Raw genomic sequence first — 15,794 nt, 5'->3', positions numbered from 1 at the left:
TTTTTGTTTTTTTAATTAATCAATTAATTAATTTGGCTGCGTTGGGTCTTAGATGCGGCACGTGGGCTTCTCTCTAGTTGTAGTGCACAGGCTTCAGGGTGCGTGGGCTCAGTAGTTGTGGCACATGGGCTCTCTAGTTGTGGTGCACGGGCTCTAGAGCGCAGGTTTAGTTGCCCCATGGCATGTGGGATCTTAGTTCCCTGACCAGGGATCAAACTCACGTCCCCTGCTTTGGAAGGCGGACTCTTATTAACCACTGGACCACCAGGGAAGCCCCCAAACAAAGGATCTTTGGGTCCTCACCTCTCCCCTGGGACTCGGCCCTGCCTGAATGTCTAGTTGAGGGCAGGGGTTGGTGCCAGTGGTACCCGGGTAATGAGCTCGGCACTTCAGAATCCACTTGGATTGCCAGGGCGTCCACCTGTGGGTTTGGCACAGTGTAGGGTAAGAGGGAAATGTGTCCACTTAGCAGACGGTAGCCGGCGTCTTTCAGAAGTAGATTAAGTGGAGGTTGATAGGAAAGAGTCATTTTTGCAGATGTTCGTCCAAGGATGTTCATTTTTTATAGTGATCAAGAATTCGGGTGTGTTTGGAAAGGGAGGTGAAAAATCAAGCTAAATACTAAACTAGCTTAGTTGACGGTTCAAACCGGAGCAGAACCTTTTAGCTTAGATCGGGACGGCCCCTCCCAAACCTGGACTTCAGAGTCAAAGCAGCTCCGGGCACAGGCGGATGCGTGCTGGGATCTGTGTGTTCTTGGCTTCATGGTATCCACAGGGTGGGTGCTGTCTTGGGAAGGGAGCAGATAGGTTTTTAAATATGCGGAGTTGAGGGCTTGGGAGGTGGGCGAGGGCTTATGATTGAAGGCTGCAGGCTTGTTCGCGGGCGCTGTGCACTTACGTCGCAGCCCCTTCCTCCCCCAGAAGCTGCCGTGCTTCTCACATCCTTGTCCTGGGGGCCCGGGGGCATCCCAAGGCGGCATGCGCGCTGCTGCTCCGCCATAGCTCCTCCTCAGCGTCCCTGTAGCCCCGTGTCTCCCCTGTTGGCTGCTGCTCTGGGCCCAGGGCCGTGGAGGGTGGGAATGGGGAAGGGAGGGGCAGTTGTAGAAGGAACGGATGTTTCCTAAGCGCGGACCCCGCATGGTAGCGCTCGCCACGCTGCCGTGGGCTCCTGATTGGTCCGGCTGACGCAGCTCGCCAGTGGCACTTGGTGGGCACAGGCCACAGTGCAGCGGGGCCTCCACTCTGCGGCCTGAGTCTGCGCGCACTTGGCAGAGGGCTGCCTCCACTGCCGTGAGTCGCCCAGGCATCCGGAGGCCTGTGGCCGTGGAGGAGCCTGTCCAGGGGAGCAGTGTAAGGATCGATCGGTACGGCTCCGTTTTCCTTTTAAGAAAAGTGTTTAGAAGAACTTTCCTAGTTTCACGAATATCAGGAATTGAAAATGATACGATACCGGCTGGTATTAAGTCCCTCAAAACAGATTTCTGCAGGAGGCTTGGGGCCTCCTTCACACTTCAGGAGCTGGTCCTCAGCCTGCCTGGGCGACGCGCGTCTGCGCCCCGCCGCCCGCTCGCATCCGTGCAGAGAGGAGACTGGTTCCACCACGCTGAACGGTCCACACGGGGCGCGGGGCCTGGGGAGACACTGACGGGCTCAGAGCTGAGGTCTGCGCGAGAGATCTGGGCTCTGTGTCAGACTTGGGGGAGGAGGGTTGGTGAGTCCCTGGCGTCCTCCCACCTCGTCACTGCTTTATCTGGTTTGTTCTTCCAGAAAGAGTCTGCTGAGGGCGAGGATCATGGACTTCATCACCTCCACGGCCACCGTGCCCCTGCTGTTGGGCTGCGTGGGCGTCTTCAGCCTCTGCAAGCTGCTGCAGTGGCTGCGCACAAGAGCCGACGTCCGGAACGCCGTGGTGGTCATTACCGGCGCCACGTCGGGCCTGGGCCGAGGTGGGTGGTGGGGCAGTGCTGGGCGGGGGGCAGCGGTGTGGGTGCAGACACATGAGGCGGGATGGCATCTGGGCAGCAAGGGTGGCACTGCCCTTGGTCCAGATAGAGACAGAGAGCTTAAGCACAGTGAGAGACGGCCCTGACCTACGGCACCAGGGCCAGAGGCGGAAGCCAGGGAGGGGGCCGCGTGTGCACGTGGGGCAGCCTCAGTGCCGGTCGGTGTGGAAACAGGCATTTGTATGTGGAGACTTTCAAAAATGGACACTAACTCAGGGCCAAACAAAACGTTCCTTTCCCTGGGTTCAGCGAGCATCCCAGGTTTATGGCTTTGGTGTCACCTCCAGCTTGCTGTCCCCTTACGGAGCCGTGCCTCCAGCCGTGCCCTGGCACCTTGGCAGGTGGGGACGGGATCAGTGAGGCCTCAGCTGTTCCTCAGCTGGGTTCTCCAGTTGAGCTCAGATCTAACCTAGTGACCACATGGAGCTTCTGGGTCCCAGGCCCACCCCACACGCCTGTGCCAACCATGGCAGTGTACCAGGGCAGGTGCAGGTGTGTCAGCTTCCGCACATGCTCCGCGCCACCTCTGCACGCCCCCCATGCTCACACTCAGTTCCATGGAACGAGGCCGAGAGGCGCCCTGAGTTGGGGTACACTCAGCGCCCCTGCGTCTCCTGGCCGGTGGGAGTACAGCCAGTGTGGCCCTGGGCCACGTGCTGGCCCCTAGGCCAGGTGCTGGAACAGACGGATGTGAGGCAGGGTCCCTTCCCTCTGGGAGCCCATGGTCTGTGCAGAGAGGAAGGACTTCTCTCCGTGTGTTGCCCTTTCAGGACAGGTGTTCACAGTGGGCTGGCAGGGGAGGCACCTAGGTGCGTGCTGGCTTGGGCTCATCTCCCTGAGTCCTCATAGCTGACGCTCAGAGAAGGTGCGACTTGCCCTGGGACTTCTAGGCAGGAGTGCGAAGCCAGGACTTAAGCCCTTGTCTTGTCTCCCTGGGGGAGGGGGCAGGGTGGGCCGTGAGCATGGGTCACACAGGGGCTGCTGACACTCGAGAGCTACGGGAACACAGAGGAGCAGACGGGGAGTGGCGTGCAGGCGGCCAGGGGACCTGGGCAGAGTACGGGGAGCAGGGGTCCGTGCGTGCACCAGCATGGCGTTCAGGTGAGCTCTCGGGGTGACCCAGGGTCTGCCATCAGATCTCCAGGCCCCAAGCCATAGCCGGCCTCTGACCTTACTCAGCTGCTAAATATAGGGTGTCAGCAGCCGCTGCTCCACCACAGAGAGAAGTGTTTTTTTTTTTAATGTCCTTGAAGTGTGTCAGGGGGTTGGCTGTGAGGGAAAGGCACACTGCGGCGCCGACGCGCACACGTGTGACGGAGATGCTGTTCTCTCTCCATCCGCGCTTCCTCCTGTGACACCAGGGCCGGGAAGGGGATGGAAGACACAAAGCCCGCGTGTCTGTGTGCGTCCGTGCTCTTCCCACCATCTCCTAGATTCCATCGGAGGGCCAGGAGGGCGTGTATCCCTCCCCCTCTGGCTGTCTCAGTACAAACACCCCTCAGCGACTGCCCAGGAGGCGTGGGGAGGAGACCCCGGCCACCCTCATGGCTCTGCCCAGCCTGTAGGCCACCCTGGAGGCCTGGGTGACGTGCTGAGTGTTTGGACAAATCTCGTGTTTCTCCTGCCTTGTCTCCTGGCTTGTCCTTGTGGACTGGCAGGACACTGGGTGAAGGGACACGTCTCGGTCCCGAGGCCATGAGCCTAGTGGACTTATAAGCTGGTAGTGCTGGTGGCTGGGGACCGGCTGGCAGCCCAAGATAAATGTATTCCTTTTTCTCTCCACCCTCCCGCCTCTATCAGCTTTTTCAAGAAATGAAAATGGAATTTTCTCAGCCTGTTGGCATTTCTGTCATTCTCTACACGACCTCTAATTTCCTCCCTTGGCTTTCCTTGGGAAGCAAAGCTTAAGTAGAACGCGGGTGGCCAGTTTCCAGAGCTGTTCAGACACTTCACTGAATGTCCATCGTGGTGGCCAGGTCGGGACAAAATGGGGCGAGGAAGCCAGCAGGGCTTTGGGCGTGATAGGAAACGGGCCTCAGGAGCGCCTGCCCCCAGCCCCACCCCCGAGGAGGCTCCGCAGGGCAGGTGGGATGGGGGCCGTGACCCAGGCAGACCCTGGGGCCAGAGCGGGGGCTGTGGCTCCGTCCGGGTTTGTGCCCTCGGTCAGGGTGAGCTTCAAAGAAGACAACACCGCACGCCTGGAAGTGCACTGGTTTAGTTGAGTTGAACCTCCTTCCAGAAGGCTCCATCGGGGTCAGGCTGGGAAGCGCCGGCCCCGGGATAGCAAGTGACGCTGCAGGAGGCGCCGCGTCTGGAAAGAAGGCTTTGCCGCCAGGGAGCCTCCTCCCTCCTGCCCTGAGGGACGCTGGCATTCTCCCTGCTTTGCTTTCGCTTTCGCAGCGTGGGTGGGGGAAGGACCCCGTCTGGACCCCAGAGCCTCCTCCCTTCCTGGATCCCTGACCCTCCGGTGGGCCCCTGGGGCCAGCCTTGCCCTCCTAGCAGCCCGCGGCACCAAGACTCCGCTTGGCCAGCCGGCCCCTGAGACTCAGTCTGGGCCCCGGGGGTGGCCGCATGGTCAGCTGGGGCCGCACGCACCTGCTCTTGGGCACCTGAGGGAGACTAGGCCTCTAGCGAGGACAGACTGTGCCCCTTTAAGCCCCACGTTTCCATTCTCACTAACAGCCAGTCTTTGGAACATTTTAAGAGGGCAGCTTAGAAGCACAACGAAGCCCTTGTGCAGTGCTTTCTCTCCTCGCGGTGCTGGCCCGGCCGCTGTAACCCGCTCAGTCCTAGCGCTGCTGACCTGCGCCTGCAGAAGAGGGAAGTGGGGACCAAGAGGTCGAAACTTCCCACGTCACAGGGCCGTCAGGGCTGGGGTCTGAGTCGGACACAGGAGGTCTCGCTCGTGTCCGTCCTCTTGACCGCAGGGCTGTGCGGCTCTCCGCGGGCATTTAGCTTCGGGGCACCAAGCGCTCGGCTGTGTTTGGGGGCAGGGCGAGAGGACCTCAGCCCCTGCTTCCTCCCTCTCCCTGCCCCTCCTGTCGTGGCCTTGGGAGTCACACGTGACCCTGGCTGGCCTAGTCCTAGTGATGCCGCCCCCACCAGGGCTGACCTGGTCCCTCCCAAGGATTTGGACACCAGAGCTTGGAGGGAACAGGCCAAGGGCACCCTTGTTGGCCGAGGAGTGGTGTCCACGGGAACGCAGCGCTGTCTGCAGCCCCGCCCCCATCTGGTGGAGAGGCCAGGCTGGGAATGCAGTGGGGAAGGGACCTGCTAGCATTCAGAGAGCTTGATTCCTGCTGCCCAGGACCCTGGGCCACCACCACTCCTGTCCTTCGCATCTGAACCATTCAGCTCCTTCCCTGAATTCCTGAGCTACCCTGGAATCCTCCTGATAAATCCTCTTTTTGCTTTGCCCCGGGTGACTTGAGTCCCTTTTCTTGCCACCAAAGAATATTGACTAAGAGAGGTGCCCAGATAGTTCTGGACTCCCGCCATGGCCTTCATCAGTTGTCACCTGGATGCTGTAGTGACTCAGAGGAACCCCCCGCAGGAGGGAACCTTTTAAAATGATGCCATCCTTGGACTTCCCTGGCGGCGCAGAACCCTCCTGCCGATGCAGGGGACACGCATTCAGGCTCTGGTCCGGGAAGATCCCACATGCCGTGGAGCAACTAAGCCCGAGAGCCACAACTACTGAGCCCGCGTGCCACAACTACTAGAGCCCGTGCTCTGCACCAAGAGAAGCCACCGCCATGAGAAGCCCGTGCACCGCAATGAAGAGTAGCCCCCGCTCGCCGCAACTACAGAAAGCCCGCGCGCAGCGACGAAGACCCAACGCAGCCAAAATAAACTGACGCCACCCTTAATGCCGCCCTGCTGCGCGGGCGCTCGGCATACTTGAGCTCTTTAACCTCCTCGCAAGGCTGTCAGCCTCCCCACGTCCTGTCCCCGCTGCGTGTGTCCACGATCCCTCGGGCCTGTGTACTCTCGGGAGGAACAGCCTGCAGGCTTCAGGCCTCGGGGGAGCCTCTCCGCCCCTCTCACCAGAGTCCTGTGTCCCCTGTGCGTGCGCAGAACCACAGCAGCAGCCCCGGCAGGTACGTGCCTGCTAGCAGCCTTGAGGTGGCGGCATCCCCGAGCTGGCGCTGCCTGACCGTCGGGCACATCCCTTGCCTCACCGAGCTCCTCGCCATGAAAGTGGGGATACTGCTCGCAGGGTGGATCAGAGCTAAAGGTTATGCCGGAAAGTTCTGAGCCCGGTACCTAACAGTCTGTCCCCCAGCTGCTGCCTCCCTCCTGCCTGTGGACGTCTGTCGCGGCCCCGAACGTGGGCTCTGCAGTGGTGACAGCAGAGCTCCCTGTGCCGGGTCCCTAGCCCTGCCCCCCAGCCTCCACGGCGGGCCGGGGCCGATGGCTGGGGAGCAGGCAGCCCTGTGGCCTGGGGCTGGGAGCGGGGAGCTGAGCTGATGGTGAAGGCCCGGGCCTCCCCAGCTGCCACGCGCTTGCTTCTCCCTCTAGAATGTGCGAGAGCTCTCCACGCTGCCGGTGCCAAGCTGGTGCTCTGTGGGCGGAACGCCAAGGCCCTGGAGGAGCTCACCCGAGAACTTGCTGCTTCCCGGGCTACCGAGGTGAGCCCAGGGATGGTTTTCATGGGGGAGAGGTGCAGCCCTGGTCGGCCAGCTGGGCTCAAATCCACCACTTCCGCAGTGCCGCGAGTTTAGGGAGGCCCCCCTGTGAGTGCCTTCTTCCTCCCCCATGTCTCCGCTAATACCTGTTCACCTCTTGGCCGTGGTAGCCGGGAGGCTGGCGATGACTTTTAACATTTTAAGTTAAGATGACATTTAACATTTCCTTTCCCGTTGAGGTGCCTTTTATCCTTTTTCTTGTCTAACGGCTCCGATTAGAACAACAAGCTCTGCTGAATAGCTGCAGTGAAAGCAGACATCCTTGTCTTGTTCTGGAGCACAGTGGAACACTTTCAGTCTTACACCACTGGACGTGATGTTAGTTGTAAGTTTTTCATAAATACCTTGGGGGAATTTCCCCTCTGTTCCTGGTTTTCTGAGAGTTTTTATCATGAAAGGGTGTTGGATTATGTCAGATCTCTTTTCTGCATCAATTGAGATGCTTACGTGGCCCTTCCCCCTTCGTTCTATTAATGTGGTGGGTTACACTGACTGCTTTCCTCACGGTAAACTACCCTTGCCTTGCTAGGATAAATTTAGCCTGCTCATGATGAATAATCCTCTTAATATGCTGTTGAATTTGATTGGTTAGTATTCTGTTGAGGCTTTTAGCATCGATATCCATAAAGGAGTTTGGTCTGTAATTTTCTTGTGGTGTCTTTATCTGGCCTTGGTATCAGAGTAATGCTGGCCTCACAGAATGAATCAGTGTTTTCTCCTCTTCGGGTTTGTTTTGTTTTTTTGTTTTCTAAATATTTATTTATTTATTAGGCTGCGCCAGACCTTAGTTGTGTAAATGCGGGATCTGTCGTTGCATTGCACGGGCTCCAGAGTGTGCAGGCTTAGTTGCTCCGTGGCATGTGGGATCTTAGTTCCCTGACTAGGGATCAGACCGCGGCCCCTGCACTGGAAGGCAGATTCTTAACCACTGGACCACAAGGGAAGTCCCTCCTCTTCAGTTTTTTGGAAGAGTATAAGTATTGGTGTTAATTCTTCTTTAAAATTTGATAAAATTCACCAGTGAATCTGGTTCAGGATACTTTTTGTTGGGACGTTTTAGGTTACTGATTCAATTTCTACCCGTCACATGTCTGCTGAGATTTTGTTTCTTTTTGACTCAGTTTAGGTAATTTGTGTGTTTCCAGGAATTTGTCCATTTCTTCTAGGTTATCTAATTTGTTGGCATACAGTTGTTCATAGTATTCTTTTATAATCTTTTTTATCTATGTAAGGTCCCACTTTCAGTTCTAATTTTAGTTACTTGCACCTTTTCTTTTTTCTTTGGTCTAGCTAACGGTTTCTCAATTTTGTTGATCTTTTCAGAACACCAACTTGTGATTTCATTCATTTTCTTTGTTTTCTATTCTCTCTATATATATCTTTGTTTTTAAATATTTTATTTATTTATTTATTTGGCTGCGCCGAATCTTTAGTTGAGGCACTCGGGATCTTTATTGCCGTGTGTGGAATCTTTAGTTGCAGCATGTGGGATCTAGTTCCCTGACCAGGGATCGAACCCGGGCCCCCTGCATTGGGAGTGTGGAGTCTTAACCACTGGACCACCAGGGAAGTCCCCTATATTTTGTTTATCTTCTTTCTAATCTGCTTTCCTTCCTCTGCTAGCTTTGAGTTTAGTTTGCTCTGTTTTCCTAAGATGCAAAGATATATTAAAGATATGTTATTGAGGGGCTTCCCTAGCGGCACAGTGGTTGAGAGTCCGCCTGCCGGGTTCGTGCCCCGGTCCGGGAAGATAGCACATGCTGTGGAGCAGCTGGGCCCATGAGCCATGGCCGCTGAGCCTGCGCGTCCGGAACCTGTGCTCCGCAACGGGAGAGGCCACAACAGTGAGAGGCCCGTGTACCGCAAAAAAAAAAAAAAAAAAAAAAAAAAAAAAAAAGACATCATATAGTTAGGTGTTTTTTTTTTTTAAATTGCCAATCAGTCTTTTGATTAAAGGGTTTAAACTATTTACATTTAAAGTAATTACTATTTAGGAGGGACTTCTGCCGTTTCGCTATTTTTTTCTATATGTCTTGTAGCTTTTTTGTCCCTCATTTCCTGCATTACTCTCGTGTTTAGTTGATTTTTTTTGAGTGAAATGCTTTGATTCCCTTCTCATTTCCTTACATGTATATTTTATAGCTGTTTTCTATGTGATTATCATGGAGATTACATTGAATATCCTGAAGTTGTAACAATCTAATTAGAACTTATACCAACTTAATGTCAATAGCACACAGAAACTCCACTCTGTCCTCCCCCATTTCTGCTACTCATGTCATAGATTACATCTTTATACATTGTTTGCCCAGTAACATAGATTAATAAGTTTTAAAATGCATTTGTCAAATTATGTAGAAAATAAAGAGTAGAGTTACAATCCAAAGTTAAAATACTACTAGCTTTTATAATTCCCCATGTATTTATTTTCCTGGAGATCTTTATTTCTTCAAATGGCTTTGAGTTACACTGTATAGCTTCCTTTCATTTCAAACCTGAAGGACCTCATTTAGCACTTCTTGCAGGGCATGTCTAGTGGTAACAAACTCCCTCAGCTTTTATTTATATGGGAACTTTAATTTCTCCCTCATTTTTGACATTATAGAACACAGATATAGAATTCTTTGTTGACATTTTTCTTCTTTCAGCACTTTGAATATATCGACCCACTGTCTTCAGGCCTCCAAGGTTTCTAATGAGAAATCAGTCGATAGTAAGGATTTCTTCTATGTGAGGAGTAGTTTTTCTCTTGCAGTTTTCAGATTCTCTGTCACTTGGCTGTGATTGTGATGTGTCATAGTGCGGGTCTCTGAGTTTATCCTACTTGGTGTTGAACTTCTTGGATGTGTAGATTCATGTCCTTCATTAAATTTGGGACTTTTTCAGCAGTTATTTCTTCCAGTGTTTTCTCTGCCCCTTTCTCTCTCTCTCCTCCTTCTCAGATTCCTACTAGGAGTGTGTTGGTCCACTTGGTGGTGTCCCACAGATCCCTTAGGCTCTGCTCACTTTTCTTCATTTTTCTTGTTCTCGGATTTGAGAATTTCAGTTGTCCCCTCTTCAGGTTCATGGATTCTCTCTTCTCCTTGCCCAGATCTGCCTTTGGACCCCTGTAGTGTATTTTTCATTTCAGTTATTGTACTTTTGAGCTCCAGAATTTTTTAATAATTTCTGTTTCTAGTGATATTCTCATTTTGTTATACATGAGTTTCCTGCCTTTGTCCACATCTTCCTTTAGCACTTTGAACATCTTTAAGACAGTTGTTTTAGTCAGTTCATTGTCTGGGCTTCCTGAGGAATGTTTTTCTGGGGATTTATCTACATTTTTGAATACCAGAAGGCAAGTGCAACTCCATTAAACCTACTGGAAGCCACTTCAGCAGGTGGTGGTTAAAAGAGTGCAGGCTGCTTCCATGCTGCAGCTCGGCGATCAGAACAGCATCCACCATCAGAATGCAGTCCTGATATGTGGAAGACAAGGTCCTTATTGTCTACCTTGGCTCCTTCAAGCTGCAAGAGAAATGTGGGTTGCCTTTCCCACAGCTGCCCACCACAGGGGTGGGGCCACCATGGAGCTAATGGTTGAAATTGGCCAAAATTGTCTATACTTTGCCAGCCGAGCACTCCCCTGGAAGCTTCAAGCGTTCAAACAGACTTCAGAGTCACGACGTCATTTCACTCCAGAGAGTTGCCGCCAGTGCAGCTGTCCAGGCAGAGGGAGGGCTCCAGGCACTTCCGTCTCCGTGCTCCCTCTGACTCCATCCCCTCCCTCATCTTCTTAGATTCTGCGACAGCCCCTGAGTTAGACTGCTTGGCTAGTCATTCTCTTCAATTACAGAATTTGTCTGTCTCCCCCACAAGACTGCGTGCTTTAGGAAGACAGAAGCACGTCTGTCTTGCTTTCTGCCATGTCCCCAGTGTTGAGCATATAGGGGCATATAAAAATGTTTTGTAGGGCTTCCCTTGTGGCGCAGTGGTTGGGAGTCTGCCTGCCGATGCAGGGGACGCGGGTTCGTGCCCCGGTCCGGGAGGATCCCACATGCCGCGGAGCCACTGGGCCATGGTCGCTGAGCCTGCGTGTCTGGAGCCTGTGTGTCTGGAGCCTGTGCTCCGCAACGGGAGAGGCCACAGCAGTGAGAGGCCTGTGTACCGCAAACAAACAAACAAAAAATGTTTTGTGACTGAAGAATGAAACTGATTTGGCCTGAGAAGGATAGCAGCTCTGTGACGTAGGACAGGTCAGCGCCAGGCTGGCACTGGGCGGCAAGGGGAGCCATGCTTCCATCATACGTGACCCCTGCCCCATGGCATTTACAGTCAGTTAAGGAGAAAGGCTGCCCAAGTGAGGTATGAGCAGGGCTGGCAGGCTCCTCCAGGTCACATCCTTCAGAGAAGTGTTGTGACCTGTCCCTTCACAGCCAGGCCCTCCCAGCACTGAGAAGCAGGGCCTGTGGCTCCCACGCCCGTCGCTCTGAAGCTACGTTTGGCTTCTGTTGTTCTTGCCCAGGTGCAGACTCACAAGCCTTACATGGTGACCTTCGACCTCACGGACCCTGGGGCCATAGCGGGGGCCGCTGCAGAGATCCTGCAGTGCTTTGGCTATGTGGATGTGCTCATCAACAACGCCGGGATCAGCTACCGCGGCACCATTGTGGACACCAGCCTGGACGTGGACAAGAGAGTCATGGAGACAAACTACTTTGGTCCGGTTGCTCTGACGAAAGGTAATGGTCTTGGGTGAAAAGGAAGATGAGCACAGGTACGTCGGCATTCTTTGTATTTCCCTTGGTTCCTTCTTCCTAGACCTGGCCTGTCCCATCCCTTTGACCCTGGAGTCAGTGGTGTCCTTACAGCCTGGGTGTTGGCTTTTCTGGGCTTATATTTGCATTTTCTTCCACTGCTTTATGGTCTTACATCGAGATGTTTTCCTCAGCAACAGCCTCATCTGCACAGTGTTGGCTCCACGTCTTTCCACTGTGTCTGCACACCTACAGAGTGGGGCGTTCTGACGTCCAGCCACGGTTCTCACTCCAGGGAGAGGCCTTCCCTCCCCTCCTGGGCGCAGGGGGCTAAGAGTTCCAGTAAACAGTCCCCCCCCCCCCACCCAGGCTCTCAGCATGAGCTGCAGTGACCTCTCCCCTCTCCCCACAGCGCTCCTGCCCTCTATGATCAGAAGGCGCCAGGGCCACGTTGTCGCCATCAGCAGTATCCAGGGCAAAATCAGCGTTCCCTTCCGATCCGCGTGTGAGTACTTCCTTCTCCTTCCCACGTTCCCTTTACTGTTTTCTCCCTGTTATAAAAACAACACGTTCACTGTCCAGAATTCAGACGTTAGAGAAACACTCAGCACGGAACGTGCAGGGACGTCATCAGCGTGTGCTCCTGAGCAGAGGCCTGGGCTCAGCCCCAGCTCTGCTCCTCGTGCCACCTGTGGCCCCCGTGCTGTGCCCGAGTGTCGGCCCCCAGGTGCTGCCCCACCGCCACTTCGCCGCATGTGCCTCCAGAATTCTTCTACATGGGATCGAATGTGCAAAACCGGGGCACGTTATGTGTAGCTTTGTGGTTCGCTCATTCCATTTGACAGTGTCTTTCTGCATCAGCACATGTGGATTTACCTAGTTCCTTTAAGTGGATACACAGTCATTAATCGAATGGATGTGGCGTCATTTCCTTAGTAGTTTTCGTGACACGTGAGGATTTGTGTCCTCCCTTCAGTCGGTGACCAGTAGCAGTGATGTGCTGTGTACAGCATCCTTCAGCATTTTTATCTCTGGGCTCTCATGGGAGGGTTTCAGTAAGATTAGTTCCAAAAAGTGGACATAGGACCAAAAAATTAACGCTGCCAGCTTGACTTCCGTCCCGACTCTCACCTCCCTGCGTGAGTGGCTACGACAGAATGTTGAGACTGCGCCATCACGAGCACCAGCAAGCAGATTCTACTTTTGTTAAAGGATTTGAAAGGTGATTTCACAAACTGTCCTGGGAACTGCATTCTTTGCTCCACCGTCTGCAAGGAAACACTCAACTGTCACAGTCTCCCCCTCTCCAGATGCTCAACGTAGCCACGGGAAGGGAGGGGAGGGGCGAAGCTGCCCCCACACCGTGAAAGGACGGCCACGCACACCCAGCTGGACGACTGGGAACCACCTGCCAGCCCGAACGCAGCGCAGCCATCCTCCTGGTGCTGTGTGTCCGGGTCAGCCGTGGGACTCGTCTGAGCCCGCGCTGCCCCCTCCGCGGCCGTGCTCAGGACACCGTGAGACACCGCCGAGTCGTGCTCGTTTCTGGGGCGGTTGTCCCTGCGCCAGTTCCGTGTCACTTCGCTGGCACAGGGCAGCCTCCTGAGGAACAGCTTTGCAGGCATCACGTGGGACAGAGCAGATGAGGCAGTAATAGGGAAAAGGGCATACGGCTACAGGAGTTCTTTAAAGTGTTCTTGTACTGAATTATTTCCACACTTCACTTGGATTTAGTCCCACTGAGGTTTGTCCTCCCCTTGGCTGTGACTGTGTAGGTCACACTTGGTTGTTCTGGGTGCTCTATAACCACCAGGCCGGACGAGGCGGTGCCTCCTGGGCATGTCGGCCAACCCAGCGGGCAGCAGTCTCCCCACTCGTGAAGTGGGGGTGGCTTCGTGTACCTCTCGGGGCTGTTGTGAGGCCAAGTGGGAGGATCCAGGATGTGTGTAGAGCGCGTGGAGCCCTGGGGACCACAGTCACGGCGTTTCGGTTCGCACAGCCTGGCCGAGGACCTACATGCAGCCCGAGAGGCATGGAGACCGGGGGTCCTCTCGGGCCTCGGCCTGGGCCGTGCCTCTGGAATCACGGCTGGTAGGAGCGTGTCTCGAGCCACCCACCCGCAGAGCGTTCGTTCGGCCAGGCCGCTCCTCCAGAGGCTCTGCAGAGTCTGGACGCTGCTGGGCTGCTCACAGGACCTACAGTTACGTGGCTGATGGATGCGCTTTCTTCAAGCTCCAACGTGTGGGCTCCAAGTCCGGAAACCGTCAGTGGAGATGCTGTTTCCCAGGAGTGCCATCGGAGGGCTCCACTGTCCCCTCAGAGCACCTGACGCTGTGCAGAGAGGCTGTTGCTGGGGAGCGGAGGGGGCCCAGACAGCTCTTCCAGATGAAAGGCCATCCTGTGGAAGCTGTCAGGCAAAAGACGTGAGAAGGCCAGATGCGGGTTTGTACACACGCTCCTGCACGTGCAGGGAGCCTCCCTGGACGCACTGTTGCAGTGTGGCCTGTGACCACGAGGGGCATGGCAGCTGCCCCGTCTGTCCCCCGCTGGAGAGAGCTACGTGCAGGAATGACACGGAAACAGGCACAGCGTGAGGCCATGTCCGCACAAATATGACTTCTGTGTCGCACCCCGTGTAGGTACCTGGTTGATGTGAGAAATGAATGCTGAGAAACCGGCAGCCTGGCTCCCTCTGGGGAACCGTACTGGAAGGCACGAGGAGGACTTTCACTTGGTTACTTTATTTCCTCCTGAACTATTTGAATATTTTACCCAGTAGGCATTAAGTGTTTTTTTTTTTAAACTTTTAATTTAGATTACTTTCACACTTAAACCTTGCAGGAACAGTACAAAGAACACCCATGCACCCTTCCTATACATCCCCAGTGGTTCACGTTTGACCATGTGTGCTGTGTCATGTTGTGTGTGAGTGTACCTGTAGGTCAGTGTATCGTGTACAGTGTTTTCCCTGAACCACACGAGAGCAGGAGACCTGACACCCCTGCGCCTGTCCAGGGCCCAGGCTGGGCGCCTCTGACTCAGGGAACGAATGCGTCCCCGCCCCTCACTCACCTGCCTCTCTGGCCACCGACCTTTGCAGACGCGGCCTCCAAACACGCGACCCAGGCCTTCTTCGACTGTCTGCGGGCCGAGGTGGAGCAGCATGACATCGAGGTGACCGTCGTCAGCCCCGGATACATCCACACCAACCTCTCCCTCAACGCCATCATGGCCGACGGGTCCAAGTACGGAGGTTAGGCCCTGGTGTCGCTTTTCTTCTATGCAAAGCTACCTGATGATTCTGTGGTCGTTTTCATTTTCTTTCAGAAAATAAGTTTAAAACTAAACCACTTGACGTGTGGGTGTTGGTCGTATATACTGAAGACTGACCTCACTCGGCTGAACCCGAGCTCAGTGAGTCTCTCGTTTCATTTCAGTGATGGACAAGACCACGGCCCAGGGCCGAAGCCCCTCGCAGGTGGCCCGAGACGTGCTGGCTGCCGTGGGGAAGAAAAAGAAGGACGTGGTCCTGGCCGATGTGGCGCCTTCCCTGGCTATTTACCTGCGCACTCTGGCTCCCAGGCTCTTCTTCAGCCTCATGGCTTCCCGGGCCAGGAAGGAGCAGAAACCCAAGCATTGCTAGTGCCTGTCCGGGCAGGTGGCGCGGCAGCACCGCTGCTCCACGGGGACAGGGGTGTTTGCGTGGACTGTACTGGACTCTTGCCTCATGGCGGGGGTGGGGAGGGAGTCATGCCTCTCTCGCAGACCCCCAGCCTGTCCTGCTGGAGGAGGACAGGCTTCCTCCGGGGGGAGGGGTAAAATGCAGCTGGATCTAAACTCTAGGACGTGAAGTAAAGGGTTGAGCTGTGGAGCTGTGGTCCCTGAGGGCAGGCAGAACCGCGCCTCCTTTGAATTCGGGTCTTGAGATCAGAAGACTTCCTGTCATCTGACCCAGTTCTCGTATTTGACTCACCTAGCGCTGGGGGCTTGGGGAGAAGGCTGCTGCCGCCTTCACGCCGTTCACGGGGCCCCCCAGCATCTTGCTCGCGCGGCCAGCAGTCGGCATGCGGCTGGCTTCTCGACGTGTCCCATCGTTGCGTGTGCTGGGGCCGCCTATCCGCACCTATCCGCACCTGGCTTGTGTCTGGTGACAGCTTCTGCTCGGCTGCCCCAAGGTGGCCACAGATGGTCCCTCTCCAGCTGCCTTACCCATGAATCTGATCTGCGGGCAGACCACAGGCTCCCTGTTACAGAAACAGCTCCCAGTCCACCCAGCAGGCTCAGGAGGGTGGTGGGCACTGCACGGTCAAGATAGGTCTGTTTAGGATCACTGCCAGTTTACCCTTGTTCCAGACCATTTGCCAC

General features: G+C 55.0%; 1 protein-coding gene across 3 annotated transcripts; it reads left to right on the top strand.

The window, feature by feature from the left end:
- Positions 1-1,769: 1,769 nt before the first annotated feature.
- On the top strand, positions 1,770-15,342 carry DHRS7B (dehydrogenase/reductase 7B). Of its 3 annotated transcripts, none has more exons than XM_060134588.1 (6): positions 1,770-1,948; positions 6,527-6,636; positions 11,198-11,414; positions 11,842-11,934; positions 14,530-14,674; positions 14,867-15,342. In XM_060134588.1, exons 1-6 carry the CDS (start codon positions 1,795-1,797, stop codon positions 15,246-15,248), a joined length of 1,101 nt encoding a protein of 366 aa, XP_059990571.1. In that variant the 5' UTR covers positions 1,770-1,794; the 3' UTR covers positions 15,249-15,342. The 3 variants fall into 3 exon arrangements, with proteins under 3 accessions (XP_059990571.1, XP_059990573.1, XP_059990574.1); XM_060134590.1 differs by having other exon boundaries at positions 14,530-14,682; positions 14,867-15,298; XM_060134591.1 differs by lacking the exons at positions 1,770-1,948; positions 6,527-6,636 and adding an exon at positions 6,706-7,018.
- Positions 15,343-15,794: the final 452 nt, after the last annotated feature.

The sequence above is a fragment of the Lagenorhynchus albirostris genome, chromosome 20 (genome assembly GCF_949774975.1).
Source record: "Lagenorhynchus albirostris chromosome 20, mLagAlb1.1, whole genome shotgun sequence".
In the NCBI taxonomy this organism is placed as follows: domain Eukaryota; kingdom Metazoa; phylum Chordata; class Mammalia; order Artiodactyla; family Delphinidae; genus Lagenorhynchus; species Lagenorhynchus albirostris.
Note: the sequence above shows the minus strand (reverse complement) of the source record. Positions and strands in the feature narration are given on the sequence as shown.

Excerpts from the sequence above, each read along its gene's own strand:
- DHRS7B (XM_060134588.1), top strand. The coding sequence starts at position 1,795 with ATGGACTTCATCACCTCCACGGCCACCGTGCCCCTGCTGTTGGGCTGC. Across the intron at positions 1,949-6,526 it reads CACGTCGGGCCTGGGCCGAG|AATGTGCGAGAGCTCTCCAC; the intron begins GTGGGTGGTGGG and ends TTCTCCCTCTAG. Across the intron at positions 11,935-14,529 it reads CGTTCCCTTCCGATCCGCGT|ACGCGGCCTCCAAACACGCG; the intron begins GTGAGTACTTCC and ends CGACCTTTGCAG.